Source organism: Lepidochelys olivacea (assembly GCF_965140295.1).
Source record: "Lepidochelys olivacea isolate rLepOli2 genome assembly, chromosome: 10".
Classification (NCBI taxonomy): Eukaryota; Metazoa; Chordata; order Testudines; family Cheloniidae; genus Lepidochelys; species Lepidochelys olivacea.
Genome location: NC_140420.1, coordinates 34,542,666 through 34,564,702, shown reverse-complemented (window position 1 = coordinate 34,564,702; position 22,037 = coordinate 34,542,666). Strand labels below are relative to the sequence as shown.

Sequence of the window (22,037 nt, the reverse complement as noted above, 5' to 3'; positions counted from 1 at the left end):
CTTTTGCATCTGCAAAGGTTGCCAGCGGTGGGAGGGGTCTGGGACGTCGACTCCAATTCACCACCAACCATCCCACGGGCCATTGAAAAGTCATCATACAGTAGCCAGGTGGGGAGGTAATATCTTTCAATGGACCAACTTCTGTTGGTGAAATAGACGAGCTTTTGAGCTCCACAGAGCTCCTCTTCAGGTCTGGTAAAGGCAATCACAGGCCAGGTGTATGCTACAAACTTACATCGGTATAACTACGTTGCTCGGGGGTGTAAAAAATCCACACCCTGTATATCCACATCCCTGAGCAAGGCAGTTATATCAACCTAAACCCTAGTGCAGACAGCACTAAGCTGGCAGGAGAGCTTCTCCAGTCAGCCTAGTGACCGCCTCTCGGGGAGGTGGATTAACTATGCCAACGGCAGAAGCTCTTCGGTCGGCATAGTAGCATCTTCACTGAAGCGCTAGAGCGGGACCAGTGCAGTGTTTTAAGTGTAGACCTGCCCAGCATGTCAAAGCTAAAGACAAGGTGGAACAGATTGTTCAACGTAAGTTATTCCAAAAGACCATTCAAGGCAAACCAGCCCGTTAACACCTCTGCGGTCACAGGACAAAAAGGGGGGGCTACTGGGTTACACCTTATTGTAATAAATCATAAATCCAATGTCTTTATTAAGACCATGATTTTTTAAGTGTCTAGCAAAGATATGATAAGCTCCCAGGCCTGTCTTTCGAAGGTGATGTACAGGTTGCCTTTGAGGACGAGGCCTGAGAGGTCACCTATGGAGTGATCATTTTGTGGGAAAGTTTGTGCCCACAAGTGAGGGAATGTTTCTGTCTTTATAGTTTTTCTGTGTGAGTTCATCTGAGAGTGGAATGATTGTCTGGTATCACCCACATAGTTGTTATTGGAGCATTCAGTGCGCTGGATGAGGTGCACCACTTGCTATGATAGGCATGTGTAGGACCCATGGATCTTGAAAGGTGTGTTGTGGGGGGTATTGCTCATGGCAGCAGTGGAGATATGGCTGCAGGTTTTGCATCTGAACATAAGAACAGCCAGACTAGGTCAGGCCAGTGGTCCATGTAGCCCACTAGCCTGTCTTCTGACAGTGGCCAGTGCCAGATGCTCCAGAGGGAAAGAACAGAACAGAGCAATTATCAAGTGATCCATCCCCTGTTGTCCAATCCCAGCTTCTGGTGGTTAGAGGCTTAGGGACAGCCAGAGCATGGGGTTGCGTCCCTTACCATCTTTGCTAATAACCATTGATGGACCTGTCCTCCATGAGCTTATCTAATTTTTATTTGAACCCATTTATACTTTTTGCCTTCACAACAACCCCTGGCGATGAGTTCCATAGGTTGACTGTGCATCATGTGAAGAACTTCCTTTGGTTTTTTTAAACCTATTGCCTATTCATTTCATTGGGTGACCCCTGGTTTTTGTGATATATGAAGGGGTAAAATAACACTTTCTTATTCAATTTCTCCACCCTGGTCATGATTTTATAGACCTCTAGAATATTCCCCGTTAGTCATCTCTTTTCTAAACTGAACAGTTCCAGTCTTTTTAACCTCTCCTCATATGGAAGCAGTTCCATCCCCCTAATCATTTTTATTGATCTTCTCTGTACTTTTTACAATTCTAATATATAGTTTTTGAGACAGGGCAACCAGAACTGCATGCAGTATTCAAGGTGTGGGCGTACCAGGGATTTATATAGTAGCATTATATTTACTGTCTTATTAGCTATCCCTTCCCTAATGGTTCCTAACAATCTTTTAGCTTTTTTGACTTCTGCTGCACATTGAGCAGATGTTTTTGGAGAACTATCCACAATGATTCCAAGATTGTTCTTGAGGGGTAACAGCTAATTTAGACCCCATTATTTTGTATGTATAGTTGGAATTATGTTGTCCAATGTGCATTACTTTGCATTTATCAGCATTGAATTACATCTGCCATTTTGTTGCCCAGTCACCCAGTTTTGTGAGATCCCTTTGTAACTCTTCGCAGTCTGCTTCGGACTTAGCTATCCTGAGTAATTTTGTATCATCTGCAAATGTTGCCACCTCAGTGTTTACCCCTTTCTCCAGATCATTTATGAATATGTTGAACAGAACTGGCTGCAGTAGAGATCCTTGGGGGACCCCACTATTTATCTCTCTCCACTGCGAAAACTGACAATTTCATAGAATCATAGAAGATTAGGGTAGAAAGAGACCTCAGGAGGTCATCTAGTCCAACCCCCTGCTCAAAGCAGGACCAACACCAACTAAATCATCCCAGGCCTTAAAAACCTCTAAGGATGGAGATTCCACCACCTCCCTAGGTAACCCGTTCCAGTGCTTCACCACCCTCCTAGTGAAACAGTGTTTCCTAATATCCAACCTAGACCTCCCCCACTGCAACTTGAGACCATTACTCCTTGTTCTGTCATCTGCCAGCACTGAGAACAGCCGAGCTCCATCCTCTTTGGAACCCGCCTCCAGGTAGTTGAAGGCTGCTATCAAATCCCCCCTCACTCTTCTCTTCTGCAGACTAAATAAACCCAGTTCCCTCAGCCTCTCCTCATAAATCAAGTGCCCCAGCCCCCTAATAATTTTTGTTGTCCTCTGCTGGACTCTCTCCAATTTGTCCACATCCTTTCTGTAGTGGGGGCCCCAAAACTGAATTCAATACTCCAGATGTGGTCTCACCCATGCCTAATAGAGGGGAATAATCATTTCCCTCGATCTGCTGGCAATGCTCCTACAAACGCAGCCCAATATGCCATTAGCCTTCTTGGCAACAAGGGCACATTGTTGACTCATATCCAGCTTCTTGTCCACTATAACCTCCAGGTCCTTCTCTGTAGAACTGCCACTTAGCCAGTCGGTCCCCAGCCTGTAGCAGTGAATGGGATTCTTCCGTTCTAAGTTCAAGACTCTGCACTTGTCTTGTTGAAACTCATCAGATTTCTTTTGGCCCAATCCTCCAATTTGTCTAGGTCACTATGGATCTTATCCCTACCCTCCAGCGTATCTACCTCTCCCCCTACAACTTAGTATCAACCGTGAACTTGCTGAGGGTGCAATACATCCCATCATCCAGATCATTAATGAAGATGTTGAACAAAACCAGCCCCAGGACCGACCCCTGGGGCACTCTGCTTGATACCAGCTGCCAACCTGACATCAATCTGTTGATCACTACCTGTTGAGCCCGACGATCTAGCCAACTTTCTATCCACCTTATAGTCCATTCATCCAATCCATACTTCTTTAACTTGCTGGCAAGAATACTGTGGGAGACCATATCAAAAGCTTTGGTAAAGTCAAGGAATATCACATCCACTGCTTTCCCCATATCCACAGAGCCAGCTATCTCATCATAGAAGGCAATCAGGTTGGTCAGGCATGACTTGTCCTTGGTGAATCCATGTTGACTGTTCCTGAACACCAATTTATTCCTACCCTTTGTTTCTCATCTTTTAACCAGTTAGTGATCCACGAGGGACCTTGTCAGAGGTTTTCTGAAAGTCCAAGTACACTATATCCATTGGCTCACCCTTGTCCACATGCTTGTTGACACTCTCAAACAATTCCAATAGATGGGAGATTATGTCTCACCATTTACAAAAGCTATGTTGCTCTTCCCCAATATATTGTGTTTATCTATGTGTCTGATCATTCTGTTCTTTACTATAGTTCCAACAAATTTGCCTGGAAATGAAGTTAGGTTTATCAGCTTATTGCCAGGATCGCCTCTGGAGCCTTTTTTAAAAATTGGCATCACTTTAGCTATCCTCCAGTCACCTGGTACAGAGGCTGATTTAAGCGATAGGTTACATATCACAGTTGTTAGTTCTGCAATTTCATATCTGAGTTCCTTCAGAACTCTTGGGTAATACCATCTGGTCCTGGAGACTTATTACAGTTTAACTGAGCCACTTGTTCCGAAACCTCCTCTAATGACACCTCAATCTGGGACAGTTCCTCAGATTTGTCACCTGAAAAGAATGGTGGGAATCTCCCTCACATCCTCTGAAGTGAAGACTGATGCAAAGAATTCATTTAGCTTCTCCGCAATGGCCTCATCTCCCTTAAGTGCTCCAGTCGCACTTAGATCATCCAGGGGCCACTCTGATTGTTTGGCTTCCTACTTCTAATGCACTCCATTTTTTTGCTATTAGTTTTTGTGTCTTTTCCTAGCTGATGTTCAAACTCTTTTTTGGCCTGCCTAATTATGCTTTTACACTTGACTTGTCAGAGTTTATTCTCCTTTCTATTTTCCCCAGTAGGATTTTACTTCCAATGTTTAAAGGGTGTCTTTTTGTCTGTTACCATCTCTTACTCTGTTGTTCAGCTATGGGGGCATTTTTGGGCCTATTTTTATTTATTTATTTGGGGTATACATTTAGTTTGAGCCTCCATTATGGCGTTTTTCAAAAGTTTCCATGCAGTTTGTAGGCATTTCATTCTTTTGACTGTTCCTTTTCATTTCCATTTAACTAGCTCCCTTGTTTTTGTAATTTCCCTTTTTGAAGTTAAATGCTACTGTGGAGGGTTTCTTTGGTGTTTTCCCCCCTACAAGAATGTAAAATGTAATTACATTACGGTTGCTATTACTGAACAGCTCAGCTCTATTCACCTCTTGGACCAGATCCCGTGCTCCATTTAGGACTAAAACAAGAAGTGCCTCCCCCCTTGTGGGTTCCAGGACTAGCTGCTCCAGGAAGCAGTCATTAATGGATTTATGGTTCATTACAACAATCTGTAACCCAGTAACCCCCCGTTTTTGTCATATGATTGCAACGGTGTTAACGGTCCACTTCGCTTCTGAATGGTCTCTTAGAATACAGGGTAACTCTTTTTGCTAAACTATCTGTTCCACCTTGTATTTGGCTCTGAGTACCTTGCCCAGCCCTGAAGAAGAGTTATGTGTAGCTTGAAGGCTTGTCACTCTCGCCAACAGAAACTGGTCCAATGAAAGATATGACCTCCTCCACCCTGACTCTCTCATATCCTGGGACCAACAAGGCAAAATCATAAAGTAACAGCTTTCAGTCTCTACTGGCCTGGGCTGGATCTGAACCAGTCAGCCAGATGCAGCCTGTACAGTGCTGCCCATGACGATGCCATTGAGCATGGAATCACGCCCCCCCCCCCCCCCGTCCACTTAGCTGGGCTGTGCTGAGAGGGACTGAGGCCCATAGTTGCAGGCTGTTCACTCACTGCAGGGACATAGCCGCTAAAGAGAAGGAACCAAAAATCAGGGCCAAGGTGAAACTCACTGCAGGGACACGAGCGTCTGGTTCTCTCTCATCGCCAGTGCAATAGCCTTGACACCTTCATCATACAACAGATTCGCCGCTAGGCTAGAGGCAAAGTACAGAGAAATGAGTTAAACACAGTGTGATGCATTACACCTGCCTCTGGTGGGTTGAAGTGCAGTGAGACAAGTGCAAAGGGGGCAGGGGAGGGAAGAGACAATAGGATGACATTAAAAGGCAATTAATGAGAAACAGATAAAAGGAAACACACATGGTTTTTACACTGCAATAGGTGATTAATCTGTGGAACTCACTGCTGCAGGACATGGAGGCAAATAGCTTCAAGGTTTCAAAATGGAACTAAACATTTTTAGGAACAAGAAGAGTGTCTGCACTGGTACTAGTCAGGATAATATTGCAAGGGCTTGCTCCATCCTCATAATTCAGGGCATCTGCTGCAGTAAGGAAGATGCTACCCCTTCTTCCCCCACCCCCAGTGGCAGGATATTTCACACTGGCTTATGTCTTCTTCTCAAGCACCCACTGGTAACTTCACTAGATGAATCGCTGTCTTATCTGCTGAGGCAAAGTACTCCTGAGGGATCAGTCAGGTCCACTCTGGGTATTCTACATTCTGCTTTCCACAGAACTCCAAGTTACAAAATGGTTAAGCCAAGCACAAGTTCTTTCGGTCTGCTTACATACTTGAACCACAGGGTCATCAGGCCAGATCATGCCTAGTGAGAAACCCCAGGAGCTTAAACTAACAGAGCTCCTGGAGTATCGTGTGAGTGGGGATTGCCACTGGAAAACCCCCACCCTCCCCCATGCTCCCCAGCCTCCTGCCCCTCATGGTCTTCTCACCTGTGTTTGGGCCCAAACAAACCCTCCAGGAGGACCTGCCAGGGCAGACCTGGAGTCTGCAGAAGCTGATGCTGGCCCTGGGGGGATGGTGCTGTGGAGAGCAGCTGTCTTGCCCTGACTCCTCCCCACCCAAGTACAGCCCCCCAAAAGCAGCGGACAAGCAGCCATGCAGCGTGCAGATGGAGGAATGTCTGCAGAGCTGGAGGGAGGCGGGAGGATGCTGGTTTGGGGCAAATCCCTTCCCTCAAAGGGAAAACAACGGAGGTGATGATATGGCTCCAGAGATTGGACCTAGAAAGGGCCAATCCACCCCACCCCTGATGAGCCATCACAGCGCTGCTCCTTGTCATGCCTTCTCCTTGGCCAAACTCACCTGATCCCCAGCCTGAGTGTTCCCCATTGCCCCAAGGACGCACCCTTGGCCACAGGTATTCCACAGCCACGTACCAACCTGTCCTCCCGCACAAGAGCAGCTCCCCTGCACCTGCCTGAGGGCAGTACAGCTGCCGAGCACACAGCGTAAGCTGGGGCAGAGGATTTGGACTTCAAAAGCAGGCTGACTTACTCTAGGTTCCTCAGTGTGCGGTTAGCGCGCAGAGCGTTGGCTATCTCCGGCGCCCCCTCTTGGCCAATGGAATTCTCCCGAAGGCTAGGAAAAGACAAGAGGTCACTGGGATTCCCTCCTTCCAGGGCAAGGAGTGGGAATAGCTCCGGACATTTCTCATTCTCTTCCGGGCACTCTTTGTATTTTAGGGCGAACAAGACAAACCAACTGGGCCAGCAGGGGGCGGTAGCCTCTAGGCGAGGGCTCTCCGGGGCAGATAGGGGAGGGCGAGGCCGCCTGGCACGTGCAGGTGAACATTCGATGCATGAGCAGCTGCTGCAGTCACACACATGTCTCAGGCCCTGAACAATGCCCCTCGCTCTCCCTTCACCCAACACACAGCCTCCCTACGCCAGGCCCTGCTCTTTGTAGGCTGGCAAAAATCCCTGTTAGGGGAGGGAGCAAAAAACCAGATTGGAATGATCAGCGATGAACATCTAGCCCAGCCCAGGTTTTCCTCTTGCACTGCTCCCGTGGCCCTCCCCAGGTCACGTGGCTGCTCCCCCCTGGTTATTGCCTGCTCCCCAAGTCAGAGGGGGTTAGAATTTCCATCTCACTTTGGGAATGACTCACAGACTCCCTGCCCCCAGCAGGGACGCAGCGAGTTACTCCAGTGCCATTGATTTATCCTCTAGGCGGGGAGCAGCCGCAAAGGAGCAGCTGAGTTTGGGCTGGGCTATTCAGCAGAAGGATATTTTCATTTTTCCCCACCTCCACCGAATATACACCATACTCATTGCCTCAGGGTTTCTGCTGGGCACAGAGATTGCGCAGCACAGGGCCAGATGTTTCCTGTATCTGCGTGGGGCTACAAAGCGGTGGTGGGAAGGATGCAGGGAGTGGGCAGAGTCCCTGGAGAGTAATGAAAGCAGGCTCAGAGGTGCTGTACCCCGTAAAGGGGAAGTGGCTGAGTGGGATGGGGCATGGCCAGGGGTAACAATCGCTGCGTCTCCAAAACAGGATCCATGGTACCTGCACCAATTTGTGCTCCCCAGTGCCGCTCTGGGATCTCTGCCGATCTTGCAGACAAAACCCCTCCAGCAACTGCTGCTTGGGCAGTATCCTTCAACAGGAAACTGCAGTGCAGCTCTGCCTTTCAATGCCACAGTAGTCCCCATAAAGGTGTTTAGCACATCTGTTGCGGGACCCAAGTGGCCTGAAATATTCTGGAGAACACCCAAGTGCCAAAGCCATCGGGAGCAGTCTGCAAAGGCTCTCAGCATTGGTTCACTTCTGCTAGAACTTTTCATTCCTTCTCATTTTGTTTGTATTCTTGTAATTTAAAATGGAATGCTTTGTAAAAAACTCTGGTAATGGCCTTTGTATTCAGTGGAAGCAATCAGCCACGCCTGCTAGGAACGGACCTGGGAACAATGCACCAGGGGAAAAACGGCAGCATTTCTGGTATTTGTAATCTACTGGAAGAGGCTTAGTGGGTCTTCATCTGTTATTAAGCAGCCCCTGCAGGCCTTACTGTCCTTTTATGGTAATATCAGTGAACAATTTTAAAGATTTGTGTCTCCATTGGTGTCTGATCTGTGCAGGACAATCTACCTTAGAAAAAGCACCTTTGTGATTTAGCCTATTTCATTTGTTTCTGTAAGCAGGGGAGAAATGCATTGTGATCAGTTATATACAACATCGCAGCAGGAAATAAATATCCCAGGTTTCAGTCTGGCACATTGTACTTTCTAAATGTAACAATAGAAACATGTAATTTCACTTCGGACGTTTGCCCCTGTTGCTTGCAGTGCTCACAGATGTTTTACTTCAAACTTTCAGAGTTTGGCAACACAGTCCAGTGCTCCTTGTTGGAGATTCTGAAAAAACTCCCACCCTAATTTTGTTAAATCTCTCTCTCTCTCTTTTGTAAGTGAGTTTAGCATTGGACTGACAGCCTGTATTTATCCCTAGAACAGGAGCAGGGCAAGTGCCCCACCTATCCCTGCTACCAATGTGCATCACCTCTGAGCCACCCCCTGCAGGTGTTCATGCCCTGCAGAAACTAGGGGGTTCATTAGCACCAATAGTGGCCCTGGTTTCTGTCTACTCTTCATAGACTCCAAGGCCAGCAGGGACCATTGTGAGCAGCTAGTCCGACCTCCTATGTAACGCAGGCCAGAGAACAGCCCCAAATAATGCCTAGAGCAGAGCTCTTAGACAAACATCCAATGAAATGGACTAAGACCCAGCAAACGTATTTCCCTGACTAGCCATCAGGGAGCAGGCTGGGCTGGACTGGAACTGACCTACAGATGGAAGCTACTAAATCATCCCCAGTCCCCTGAGCTGTCCATCTCCTCAGCTGCACGTGGGTGTTTTGAAAAATGTTAAGTGTATTGGCCAAGGGAGGGTTACTGTACGACTGGGTTTCCCCGGACATCGCCTCTCTTTTGATCCTCCACCCTCTGTCCAGAAGGATTTTTCAAATCAGAGGCAACGTCTGGGAGTTTTCAAGCAGATGTTGCAGCTCAGAAAGGGCTGGATCCACGTCCAATTGGTCCCTTCCTTGCAACTGCAGCTGATTGGTCCCTTCCCTGTAGCAGGAGCTGCCAGATCCCACCCACCCAGGCCCCAGATCCCAGCCCTGGGGTGGGGGAGAACCCCGCAGGGAGGCACTGATGGACAGGCTGGCGCTGTGTCCTGGGTCTGCACCAGCCACCCTGCCACCATGACAGGGAGCGACAGTGCCCCCCCACCTCAAGAGTGAGGCCACAGGTACCCCCTCCAAAAAACCCCAAATACTCCCTTTCCAGCACCCCCTAAATGCCTTCTCCTGTCCAAATAGACATACACCCCTCCAGCACCCCCCAAGTACCTCCTCACAATAGAAAAACACATTCTTCCAGCACCCCGTACCCTCCCCCATCCCAGTACACACACACACACCCTTCTGGCACCCCCCAAATACCCCCTCCAGCACCCCCCAAATACCCTCTCCTGTCCCAGTACACATACACACACACCCCACTCTGGGACCCCCCAAATACCCCCCATACAGCCCCTCTAGCTCTCCCCCGCACCCGGCAGTGTCCTCTTTTTGGGAACCTGAAATATGGTAACCCTAGGCCAAGGAGACTCCCCCTGCCCTCCCCCCCCCCACCCCATTTACCTTCTTTGGCTTGCAATGGTTTCGCTGCTAGCAGCAGGATTAGAAAAAGCACAGCTGAGCTGATCCATTTCACAAGGAAAAAAACAAACCGAGTTAGAAGAGAAGCTCAGCTGTATGAAGAGGTGACACCCACCAAATTGGGATCCAGACCAATTAGGTGGGTGCAAACCCGTTGCCCCCCTGGGCCTCCCCTCACCCCCCACCCCCGGAAACTGGTCCCATTCGCCCAGGAGCTGCAGGGTGGGGGGTCGTGCTTCAGTAGCAAGGAACGCATGCTGTAGCTAGTGCAAAAAACAAGATTACTGCCAGAGAGACCTGGAAGGTGCTGCGCCGAATGACACAATTCTTGTGGTGACAACATGGCCAGATGGCCAGCCCGTGTATGTGTTCGCGATCTGAGTGGGGCAGTGTCGGGAAGAGGGGAGAGCTGAGACCAAGACTTACTTGAGGCTGATGAGGCCCCGGTTGGAGCGGAGCGCTCCTATCAGTGCCGTGACCCCCGCGTTACTGATCGAATTGCTCTGGAGGCTGAAACACAAAGAGATACAGCAGAGTGTCACCACAGGAACGACGCAGTGGGCCTTCGTACCAGCCCAGCACTGGATGAGTTCACCTCGTGTGGTTAAGAGTGAATTCATCACGGCAAAACGTGCCAGCCTGTTGGAAATCCTGGACAGGTCAGCAACGCTCGCCAAAGCAAAAGCCCCGCCCCCCCCACCAATGGAGGAGGGGCCACAGAGCCAGCAATCAGCTAAGCAGTGGGGATACCAAAGATAAAGCAGGAGCAGGAGTGAGGGTCACAGGTTCAGAATGAAGCGGCTGAGGACACCAAGCAGAGAGCCCCAGACAATGCCCCCAGCTCCCCAAAGGAGTCCCAAGAGCCAGTGGATGCCACCCAGAGGAGCTCTGCTTGGAGACAGGAGGTAGGTAGAGGCCAAAAAATAGGTGCAGGGCACATGCCTGTCCAGCTTCCTCTTCTGGGACTGACAGACACCCCTCAAGAGACAGCTGGCTAGGAGGCCCCTGGACTGTGTGGGGCCACACATGGGGAGTGCAAAAAAGGAAAAGAGGTGGGGAAAGTTCAGCCAGAGCCCCAGCAGGCAGTCCTGGGAGAGCTGGGAGAGGGGGTGCACCCAGCTGCACTGAAGGGAGGTGTGCGCTGACGTCCCCCTCTTGGCACAGAAGGGGCACGTGCTCCCGGTGAAAGGTGCCAGACTGAGAAGACAAAAGTCTTCCATTTGCCCCCGGGACAGGGACAGTACAGGCAAGAGCAGCAGGCGCGCCCTGCCCCAGTCCTGAGCAGGAAGGAGCACGTCTGTCGGGGCAGAGGGCTGCTTGGTTTCTAAGGCGAGTCAGTCTGCTGCCCCTCTGCTGAGACTCCTAACCAGGGTGGAAAAGTTTTGTGATGGAGCCCATGAGGAAGCAGACAGTGGACAGCAACTCATTTCCCACAGGCCACCAAACCTCTAGCAGGGAAATAACTCTGGGCACAACAGACAAGGGCTGGTTGCAACGGGGAAAGCCAAGGCTCCTTATGCCACCCCCAGTCCTCCTGTCTTCTTTGCTGAATCTTCCTGCTACTACCCTCCTCTGAAGATACCAAGACTTCCTGGGAGATCCCCTGGAACTGATCCCCCAAAAAAATGCACGAGGCCATCACGCCCCTAGCCATTCCCCTCCGCCCTGCAGATCATCAATGGGAAATTTTCCCAAAGAAACCTACCAGCCTCTTCCCCACAAATGCCCCTTCTGCTTTCCACAGACATGAGTTGGGGGAACAGACAAGGATGGGGTAGGAGGCAACCCCAGATCACTCTGGATCACGACTCTGCCCTTGGGAGAGCTGAGCGGTGGAGCATTAACAAGCACACCTTGGCAGCGAAGAACAATGCATCAGGGGTGCTCCAGACACTTGAGTGGCAGGGGACTTACTCCAGGGTTGTGAGACTGTGATTCACTCTCAGAGCTTCGGCCAAGGCTATGGAGCCAGTGTCCCCCACACAGTTACTGGAGAGGCTGTGAGAAAGGAAAGGGAGATCAGCCATTAGCAGCTGTGAAATTGCAGTCAGAGCCCAGAGGCAGGGGATCCCAATCAGCCTGAGAAAAGCCAGCCCCCACCTTGGCCCCCTAGTGAGGGGGTGGCTTGGTTTCCTCACAGCTGCCAAGTCTCACAATGGGAAAAGTGAGTGTTCCGCAGTGACGTGCCAAGGCCGAGTCCCCAGCAGGCCAGTCACATCCCGGGAAAGGAGGAGCTAGGTGGGCAAGAAGGCCCAGCACTTTAGCAGCAATACGAACACCTCCATCTGGATTCTGCATCTGATCACCCCATCCCAACATAGGACAAAATGACAGTAGAAAACTGACCTGGTAAAGGAACAGCCACAGGCACCAAATACATTTACAATGCAAGCCAGAGCGATGGAGACCTCGCCCATCCACAGAGAACAGCTGTGTCCACTCAAGCTCAAAGATCAATTGCCCATTCAGTGACACTGTGTCCCTGTCAGCCTGTGGCATGTGGTGATCCTATCCCGTACTGGTGGGGTGTGTGGAATGTCTGCTCTGTGAACCCTTGCCCACCTACTCAGGGGAACTTGGGGCGCTTTTCTGATTTATATTGTGCCCATTGCTGCGTTACATGGGCGTGGCTGAGAGATTAAAGTGAATCGATGCTAACCGCTGGCATAAATCAGCAGCTGTTCCTTCTGTACCCTCACCCACTGGCAGGGCAAATGCGATCTGGCTACAGGCCCACATAAGAAAAAGGCGGAGCAAATAAACGCCTCTTGCACGGCTTCCTAAATTGTTTCCACACTTGCATCTTGGCAGAATGTCGGAGGAAGTTCATTTCAAAGCTGAAAGCACTCCAAAGACAACACCCTTCTGCCCATCCCTGGGAGATCAGCCCTTTTAAGAGAATCATAGAATATCAGGGTTGGAAAGGACCTAAGGAGGTCATCTTGTCCAACCCCCTGCTCAAAGCAGAACCAATCCCCAATTTTTGCCCCAGATCCCTAAATGGCCCCCTCAAGAATTGAACTCACAACGCTGGGTTTAGCAGGCCAATGCTCAAACCACTGAGCTATCCCTCCCTCCGTAGGGAGGTCCCTCAAGAGGTCATCAAGTCCAGCCCCTTGTGCAGAAGCAGAACCAAGTAAACCTACACCTTCCTGACAGGTGTCTGTCCAACCTGTTCTGAAAAACCTCCAGTGATAGGGTTCCACAACCTCCCTCGGAAGCCTGTTCCAGAGCTTAACTATCCTTATGGCTAGAAAGTTTTTCCTACTATCTAACCTAAATCTCCCTTGCTGCCAATTAAGCCCATTACATCTGGTCCTACCTTCAGTGGACACGGAGAATAGTTGATCACTGGCCTCTTTAGAACAGACCTCATCATATTTGAAGACTGTTATCAGATCCCCCCATAGTTTTCTTTTCTCGAGACTAAACCTTTCCTCATAGGTCAGGGTTTCTAAACCTTGTGGCATTTTTGTTGCTCACCTCTGTACTCTCTCCAATTTGTCCACATCTTTCCTAAAGTGAGGCATCCAGGACTGGACACAGTATCCAGCTGAGGCCTCACCAGTGCTGAGCAGAGTGGGGTAATTACCTCTGTGTCTTATACAAGACATTCCTGGTAATGCTCCTAGAATAATATTAGCCTTCTGCAAATGTATCACTTTGTTTACTCATTCTATTTGTGATCCACTATAACCCCAAGATCCTTTTCAGCACTACTCCCGCCAAGTCAGTTATTCCCCGTTTGGTAGTTCTGCAGTTGATTTTTGCTTCCGAAGTGTAGAACTTTGCACTTGTCATTATTAAATTTCACTTTGTTGATTTCAGACCAATTCTCTGATTTGTCAAGGTTGTTTTGAATTCTAATCCTGGCCTCCAAAGTGCTTGCAACCCCTCTGAGCTTGGTGTCATCTGCAAATTTGATAAGCATCCTCTCCACTCTATCATTAATTTCAATATTGAATAGCACCAGACCCAGGACTGACCCCGGCAGGACCACACTAGATACGCCCTCCCAGTTGCACAGCGAACCACAGATAATTACTCTCTGAGTACCGTCTTTCAACCAGTTGTGCACCCACCTTATAGTAAATTCATTTAGACCGCATTTCCCCTTTTTGTTACGAGACTGTCATGAGGGACTGTACCCAAAAGCCTTACTAAAAATCAGGGTATATCACATCTACTACTTCCCCGCATCCACTAGTCCATGAGTAACCCTATTGAAGGAAATTAGGCTGGTCTGGTATAATTTTTTCTTGTTTAATAATTTGCTCCAGTATCTTTCCAGGTATTGATTTCAGGTTGTCTGCTCTATAAATCCCTGGGTCCTCTTCAGTGTTCCCTCTCATTTTCCCCACCCATGTGTGGAATGAATTTTGTTATGTGCACCAATATGGAAATGATGTGTGACAGATCACCTACATATTGGTGCACAGAACAAAATTCATGTGGTGGGGGTGGGGGCGAGGGGTTTGGAGTGTGTGTGTGGGGGGGGGGCTCAGAGCTGGGCCAGAGGGTTGGGACGCAGGGGTGTGATGGCTCTGGCTGGGCGTGCGGGCTCTGGGGCGGGGCTGGGGATGAGGGGCTCAGAGCTGTGGCAGAGGGTTGGGGTGCATAGGGTGAGGGCTCCAGCTGGGGGTGTAGGGCTGGGGATGAGGGGTTTGGGGTGCAGGAGGGTGCTCTGGGGCTACGGTGGGGAGAGAGGACTCCCCCTAGCTCTCTCTCCCCGCAGCAGCACCTGGGGTGGGGCTAGGGAGATGCGCCTCTCCCCCATCTGCAGCAGGTCCATGCCGGGGCTGGGTTGGGGGCGGGGGAAGGGTGTCCCCATAGGCACCAACTCCGTGGGTCTCCAGCACTCACAGAGAAAAATTAGCCACTGGCAGCCAAGCTCCCCCTCCCTCCCAGTGCCTCCTGCCCTCTGTGAACAGCTGTTTTGCAGCATGTAGGAAGCTCCGGGAGGGGGAGGAAGAGCGGGGATGGGGCGCACTTGGGGGAGGAGGCGGGGCGGAGGTGGGATGGGGCAGGAAGAGGTGGGGTGGGACCTGGGAGGGAGCAGGGGATCAAGCACCCCCCTGGCTGAAGGGGAAGTCAGCGCCTCAGGGCACCCTTCCCCCAGCCGCAGAAGGTTGGGGCCAGGCTAGGTTGGGGCTGGGGAAGGGGCGCCCCTCCCACAGCTGCAGCAGGTCCTAGCTGGACAGGTTCCCTGAGCGCCTGCCCAGCCTGCATGGCCAGCAGCTTATTTAGCTTACAGGAAACTTAGATCCTCTTTGTCCCCCTTTCTAAAGACCAGCACTGTGTTTGCCCTTCTCCAGTCCTCTGGGACCTCACCCATCCTCCATGAGTTCGCCAATATAATCTCTAACAATTCCAAGATTGCTTCAGCTAGTTCCTTAAGTACCCTAAGATGAATTTCACCAGGCCCTGCCAACTTTAATACAGCTGATCGATCTGAACATTCTTTAACCTGTTCCTTCCCTAGTTTGGCTTTTCATAGAAATGCTCTTGGAAGGGAAGCTTTCCAGGGAGTTGCAAAGTGCGACCCCAGACATGTGTTTAGCTCTAGTGCTTGTCTGATTTGTGTTCCCTGACTACGGTGGTTCGTATTTCTGGGGGCACAGCTGCTGTACTTCCAGCAATGGGTGTGCCCAGGCCCTCTCCAGGGTACATTATTAACATAAGAACAAGTGTGGCCAGACTGTACCCTTCTGATCGGCATGCAGAGGATCCCCTTCAAACAGGTCTCTCCCTCCCCGTGCTGGAAAAGGGGCCATGGAGGTGTGGCTCTTCCCAGTGAGGCATGCTGGGGGGATAGGGCAGGCAGTGGGTACACTGGAATAAGGTGGCCACTCGCCCGTTTCCAGAATACCAGACATCCTAGTACTTCCAGGAACAGCATGACCCCATCCCCGCCAACATGATCCTGCCCCTGCCAGCAGGACAGTAGATGTGAGGTCACACTGCCTGGGCAGAAGCCATTTTTAAGAGCTGCAGGGTGCTGAGTGGCATCCCCCATCCTACATTGGAGAAAACCACGTCTGGTTTTGTCCCAGTATCGCACAGGGACAAACCTCTCAAAAAGGGGCCTATCTAGTTTGGTACCTACACTGGAGGAAGGAGTGAGAGATGCATCTCTTCCCCCGGACACCCAATAGAGATTCCTCCGGAGATATAATACAGCCAGCTGCCCCCTCTACAGTGGGAGCCCCTCTCCCCTTTAATGGGAATCCTGCCAACACGGCTGCCAAGCGGCCGGGCAGTCAGGAAGCAAGGTATAGCTGCCGAGCACCCGAGCTGCTGCACAGCCCCAGATGGTCTGCGTGGATGGCCTTGTGCCCATAGAGAGCCCAGATATCCCTTCCAGGCTCAAGGTGTCCACAGGGTTTTGGGGCCACATGCTTGCTGCAGGAAGGCACTCGACAGCGAGCAGGGGATGAGCAGAGGTCAAACCCTGGCCTCCCAATGAAGAATGCACAGGAAACCCTGCCAGGGGAGTCTGGTGGGGTTTCCTGTCCCTGGCTGGCTGTTACCACACACTACCTTCCCGCCCCACTCGTGTCCCTGTGGTCACAGCCGCGCACCCATCCACACTCATGAAGCTGTATATAGGGTGCAGCACTTGCACTGACGTCAGTGTCTCTATCATATCCCTGCTGATCTACTACAAGATACATCACACGGGAACTGGTGAGCATAAACATTCCTCCCATGCCTATGAAATGACTCCCTGACCGCCCACCCTATGCACATTCTGCCATTCTGAGCCACAATGAACAGTCAGTCCATCCCTCCATGAGAAATCCCCCTGATTTCAGTGGGACCACCCATGGAATAGGGGTGGCAATATCTGGCCTTTCTTGTACACCATGTCATAACAGGTTGGGACAGATCCTAAGGGGACTCAGAAGTTAGTGTCACCCTCAATCGTTGTTCATCTCTCTATTAACTTGTAACCTCTGTGTCAATCCTTACATCAGTTCCCTGAGATTCCCGTTCTGCTTCAGTGCTTCTGCTATTTTCTTTGCACCTTGGGGCCCAATGGAGTTCTTCTGAAGGCTGTGAAGAAGACAGAATCACCCATAAACTTCAAAAAGAGGGAGTCAGCTCTCCATCAATAACACACTTTAACTTCCTTCTTCTCACTTGAGGTCTCCCATTTCTGGCTGAGGCACTTCTGCCTCTGTATATTTTGTACTCCCCTAATGCACACAGGTAGCTTTGGTGCACACTCTTTTGCTATTTATACCTTCATCCCATCTCTTATCATGCTCTACTAGACCTAGATCCTCAAATTCTCTCTGAATAGCTGCCCCAGGTAAGCTGGTGGGTGGACTTTTCCATCAGAGTGGAGGATGGCAGACTAGCTGGCCTGGTCACACCAAGTAACAGCCATGATCATGTTGTTATCAGCCATTACCATATTGACAGACATCATCATCATCATCAAGGCAAATCCTTGCCAATCTAGCATCACACTTGACATCACACTCTGTTACATGCCCTATTCGACCTGACCTAAAATCATAGCAAAGTAGGGCTGGTAGGGACCTTGAGAGGTCATCTAGTCCAGCCCCTGCGCTATGGCAGGACCAAGTAAACCTAGACCATCCCTGACAGGTGTTTGTCCAACCTGTTCTGAAAAACCTCCAGTGATGGAGATTCCACAACCTCCCTTGGAAGCCTGTTCCAGTGCTTAACTGTCCTTACAGTCAAAACATTTTCCCCAATATCTAACCTAAATCTCCCTTGCTGCCAATTAAGCACATTAGTTCTTGTCCTGCCTTCAGTGGACATGGAGAACAATTCATCATAGTCCTGTTCATAACAGCTCCTCATGTATTTGAAGACTATTATCGGGTCCCCCCTCTGTCTTTCCTCAAGACTAAACTTGTCCAGATTTTTTAAACCTTTCCTCATAGGTCAGGTTTTCTAAGCCTTTTATCCTTTCGGTTGCTCTCCTCTGGACTCTCTCCAGTTTGTCCACATCTTTCGTAAAGTGAGGCAACCAGAACTGGACACAGTATCCAGCTGAGGCCTCACGAGTGCTGAGTACAGCAGGACAGTTACCTCCCATGTCTCACATATAACATTCCGGTTAATACACCCCAGAATGAAATAAGCGTTTTTTTGCATTTGCATCACATTGTTGACTCACATTCAATTTGTGATCCACTCTAACCCCCAGATCCTTTTCAGTAGTACTATCACCTAGTCAGTTATTCCCAATTTTGTAGCTGTGCATTTCATTTTTGCTTCCTAATTGTAGTAGTTTGCACTTAGCTTTATCTTCTTAGTGGTTAGAATAAATAAGACAGACTGGGTATGAACCAGGCAAACAAACCAGGCACCATCTTCCTCAGGGTCCACCCCACCATCTATCATGTTTCCTTCAGATCGGCTCTGTCCTGCCCCCTCCTGCTCCTTGAACAGAAGAGCATCTCTCTCCACACTTGGCCTCTGCCCACTTTTGGGCACAGCAATTGCAGTAGATTTAGCGCATTGTAGGCGAATGGGTTTGCGGGAATGTGGTTCCTGTAAACCAGATTTGATGTGAGCAGTGCAGGCTTCCTTGTGTGAAATGGTGGCACCCTTGCGACTGGAGCCTGGGCAATGGAGGAGGAATTGAGGTCTCCCATTATTAATCTCCCGTGATTAATGGAGTGCAAAGACATGATTAAGTGTCTGAGTAGAGACACGGAAAATGGTCAGATTGTGGGGCAGAGGACAATGGCTCATCTGCTTGTGCTTTCAGATGGCCCTGACCAGGAGGCCAAGCCAAGAAGGGGAATTAGCAGCAGGCTGCTGTGACCACAGCGCTGCCCTTGCAGATGGCCACGGAAAGGAGCAGACAGCAAACCATAGGGGAGCTTGGGTTTTAGAATCACTCACTGCAAAGTTGTCAGCTTGTGGTTGGTTAAAAGGGCCTCAGCCAGGAATTTAGCACCATCTTCCTTGATCACGTTATTCTGGAGGCTGCAGAGATAACACAACACAATTATTGTGGAAAAACTAGGAATTAGAGCAGAATGCAGCCACAGACTGTCCCAGCCTGTCTCATATTAGCCATGCCGTCTCCTGAGGCCACAGGCAATGGTATAAAAGAATGAACCCCCATGTGCCTGAACTTCCTGTGCTGTTCTTTTCCTAGTGCGCCTCCTGAGTCTTGCCCCCAGCCCCTGCCATTTGGGACTGCCTCCTGCCCCCTTAGCAGCCTACCTCTTCCAGACACCTCTTGCCCTTTCTCGTCTCCCTCCCTTGTGTTTAAGGTGGTGGGGTTGAGTCACACATTCCTTCACACCACACCACTCCACCACACCACGCCACATGGTAAAGAGTCCTTAAAGTGGCTGTAGATTACACGGACATCCACTTTACACATCTGCCTGCACCTGATGGCCCTCACACTGCCAGAGCGGGGTAAAGCAGCCTGAGGGTAACTAAGACATCAGGCCCTTCATTTTTTATATTGTCTTATAGGCCACTTCTATCCCTCCATTTCCTCCTCTGCCTAGTCTTCCTTCTGCCTGGCTTCCTGCTCTTCCCCGCCCCTCGGTGCCATCAGAAGAACATAAAAGAACATAAGAACAGCCATATTGGGTCAGACCAGTATCCTGTCTTCTGACAGTAGATGGTACAAGGTGCATCAGAGGGAATGAACAGAGCAGGGCAATCATCATGTGATCCATCCTCTGTCATCCAGTCCCAGCTTCTGGCAGTCAGAGGTTTAGGACACCCAGAACATGGGGTTGTGTCTCTGATCATTCTTGGCTAAGAGCCAAGAGAGGGGGAAGGGATAGCTCAGTGGTTTGAGCATTGGCCTGCTAAACCCAGGGTTGTGAGTTCAATCCTCAAGGGGGCCATTTAGGGATCTGGAGCAAAAATTGGGGATTGGTCCTGCTTTGAGCAGGCGGTTGGACTAGATGACCTCCTGAGGTCCCTTCCAACCCTGATGTTCTATGACCTGTCCTCCAGGAACTTATCTAGTTCTTTTTTGAACCCAGTTATACTTTTGGCCTTCACAGCATCCCCTGGCAATGAGTTCCACAGGTTGACTGTGCATTGTGTGAAGAAAAACTTCCTCTTGATTGTTTTAAAACTTTCTGCCTATTTTTTTACAATAATCATAATCATAATCATGATTTTTAAATAGCAGTTGAATCTCAATATGGAGAATAATTCAATAAATATAAACAAGACAGTAAGTCAATAGATATTGTACTCAATAATAAGATGTTGGGGCATGTATGCCCCAACCAGATCCATCCCAATCCCTCAGTCCATGTACTAAGTTATGCCCTATGACTTCTACAAAGAGAATGGGGGAGGAGGGAGAGTTCAAAGTAGTTCCGGATAGTTGGTTCAGGGTAAGGAGATATAAGTAGACTGGGTTGGAGCCAGAACTCCTCAGCTTGACTCCCTCACACCTCAGACTGGGGAAGGGGGTATTCAAAATCCAAATCTCAGTTTTGTGGTTTGAGCCAATACCTAGATCTATTGGGCTTGATTCTGATCCTGCCTTGGTTTCTCACTGGCATAAGTTCATTGACTTCCTATTCCTGATTTATGCCAGCATCCCTGAGAGGAGCACCAGGCCCACTGGATCCGTAACTTACGAAGTACAAAACTCAACAGGTTCAGTTGCTAGGGAATCACATGAACAATTCCTTTGATTTCCGTTCACAGGGGCCCAAAAGTCCAACCACTCCAAAACCTCAGAGCACAACTCAGCCAAAACCACTGAGTTTCTCCTCGTTCCATAGCCAAAGTGTAAATGTTACTTACTAGTATGCAGTACGTTTATACGTACAGGCAATTTGCCCTGGATCTGACCTCATCTTATTAAAGAAAAGGGATAGCAGAGAAAATCCAAGAACACAACACAGATGTTGCTGTGTCCCTGGACAGCCCTTTTGACACGACACCATAAAGCACAGCATCACTGTAAAGAGCTAGCAGCTTCAGTGAGCGCATCCCCCACACAGCTGGGCATCTGGAGAGAACTAAGTAGCATCTAGGTGGCTTCTCCTGGGTCCCCTGTAAAGTTAAGATGGAGACAACTCTCAGGAGTTGTCTGCTTCTGCCAAAGCCCTGTCAGGAAAGGATTGTTCCTGGACATTGCAAGTGAGATGTTGTTTCTATGGCTATTGCACCTGTGACAGCCACCTGCTGCAAGCTGACTGCACTTATGCTGGGATGAAGGAAGCTGTTTACTACCCACAATCTTTCTAGTCTAGTCATTTGAACATCTGATAGCCAGTGAGATGAGGACTGTTCACACCCATACAGCGGTCTCTCGCACATACAATTATGTCTATTAGGAATTAGCTTTCAGAAGAAGCCAAGGAAAGAAAACCAACAGCACTTACTTCAGGGAGAGTAGGACTTGGTTTATTTTCAGTGCATCAGCCAGTGCTTTCGCCCCTGTGGGTCCGATGGCGTTACTGCGAAGGCTGGGGAGAAGGCGAAATGAGGATAAAGAGAGAAAGAAAAGCTAAAGTTAGAAAATCCGGACAAGAACAAAACTGGTATGACAAGGGAGAGTTAAGGGTGGACATTCAGTTTAAACCTTGATCTTCTCAGCAAGTGGGGCTTAGCCTCTGTTACTGGAACTCAGGGTGACTTTAGTGCAGTTTAATAGGTCGCCATGGGAGGAATCAAGAGTCAACTGTCCATCATTACATAGATTCACAGCTAAGGCCAGATGGGTCCATTGCAATCATCTAGTCTGACCTCCTGTAGGATACAGGCCATAGGTCTTCCCTGAATTACTGTAGTTCCTGTCTGAACTAGAGCAGAGCTTTTAGAAAACCATCCAGTCTTGATTGAAAACTTGCCAGTGATGGAGAATCCACCATAACCCTTGGTATGTTCCACTGGTTAATTACCCTCATTGTTAAAATGTGTACCTTATTTCCAATCTTAAATTTGTCTAGCTTCAACTTCCAGCCATTGGAACTTGTTAGATCTTTGTCTGCTTGACTGAAGAGCCTATTGTCAATTCTTTGTTCCCCAAGTAGGTATTTAACAGATTGTGATCAAGTCACCCCTTTACCTTCTCTTTGTTAAGCTAATTAAACTCAAGGAGCTCAGTCTGTCACTGTAAGGCAGGTTTTCCAATCCTTTAATCATCTTTGCAGCTCTTCTCTGTACCTTCTCCAAGTTATCAACATCCTTCTTGAACTGAGGACACCAG

The 22,037-nt window shown here is 49.4% G+C and overlaps 1 protein-coding gene across 1 annotated transcript in view; it reads right to left on the bottom strand.

Moving 5' to 3' along the window:
• Positions 1-22,037, bottom strand: part of NLRC3 (NLR family CARD domain containing 3) — a 48,256-nt gene that overhangs the window by 9,618 nt on the left and 16,601 nt on the right. The window contains exons 6-12 of the mRNA XM_084640548.1: positions 21,211-21,294; positions 18,734-18,817; positions 16,817-16,900; positions 11,759-11,842; positions 10,271-10,354; positions 6,676-6,759; positions 5,268-5,351 (exon numbers count right to left, since the gene is read on the bottom strand). Coding sequence (XP_084496674.1) covers positions 5,268-5,351; positions 6,676-6,759; positions 10,271-10,354; positions 11,759-11,842; positions 16,817-16,900; positions 18,734-18,817; positions 21,211-21,294 — 588 coding nt within the window. The remainder of the gene's footprint in view (positions 1-5,267; positions 5,352-6,675; positions 6,760-10,270; positions 10,355-11,758; positions 11,843-16,816; positions 16,901-18,733; positions 18,818-21,210; positions 21,295-22,037) is intronic.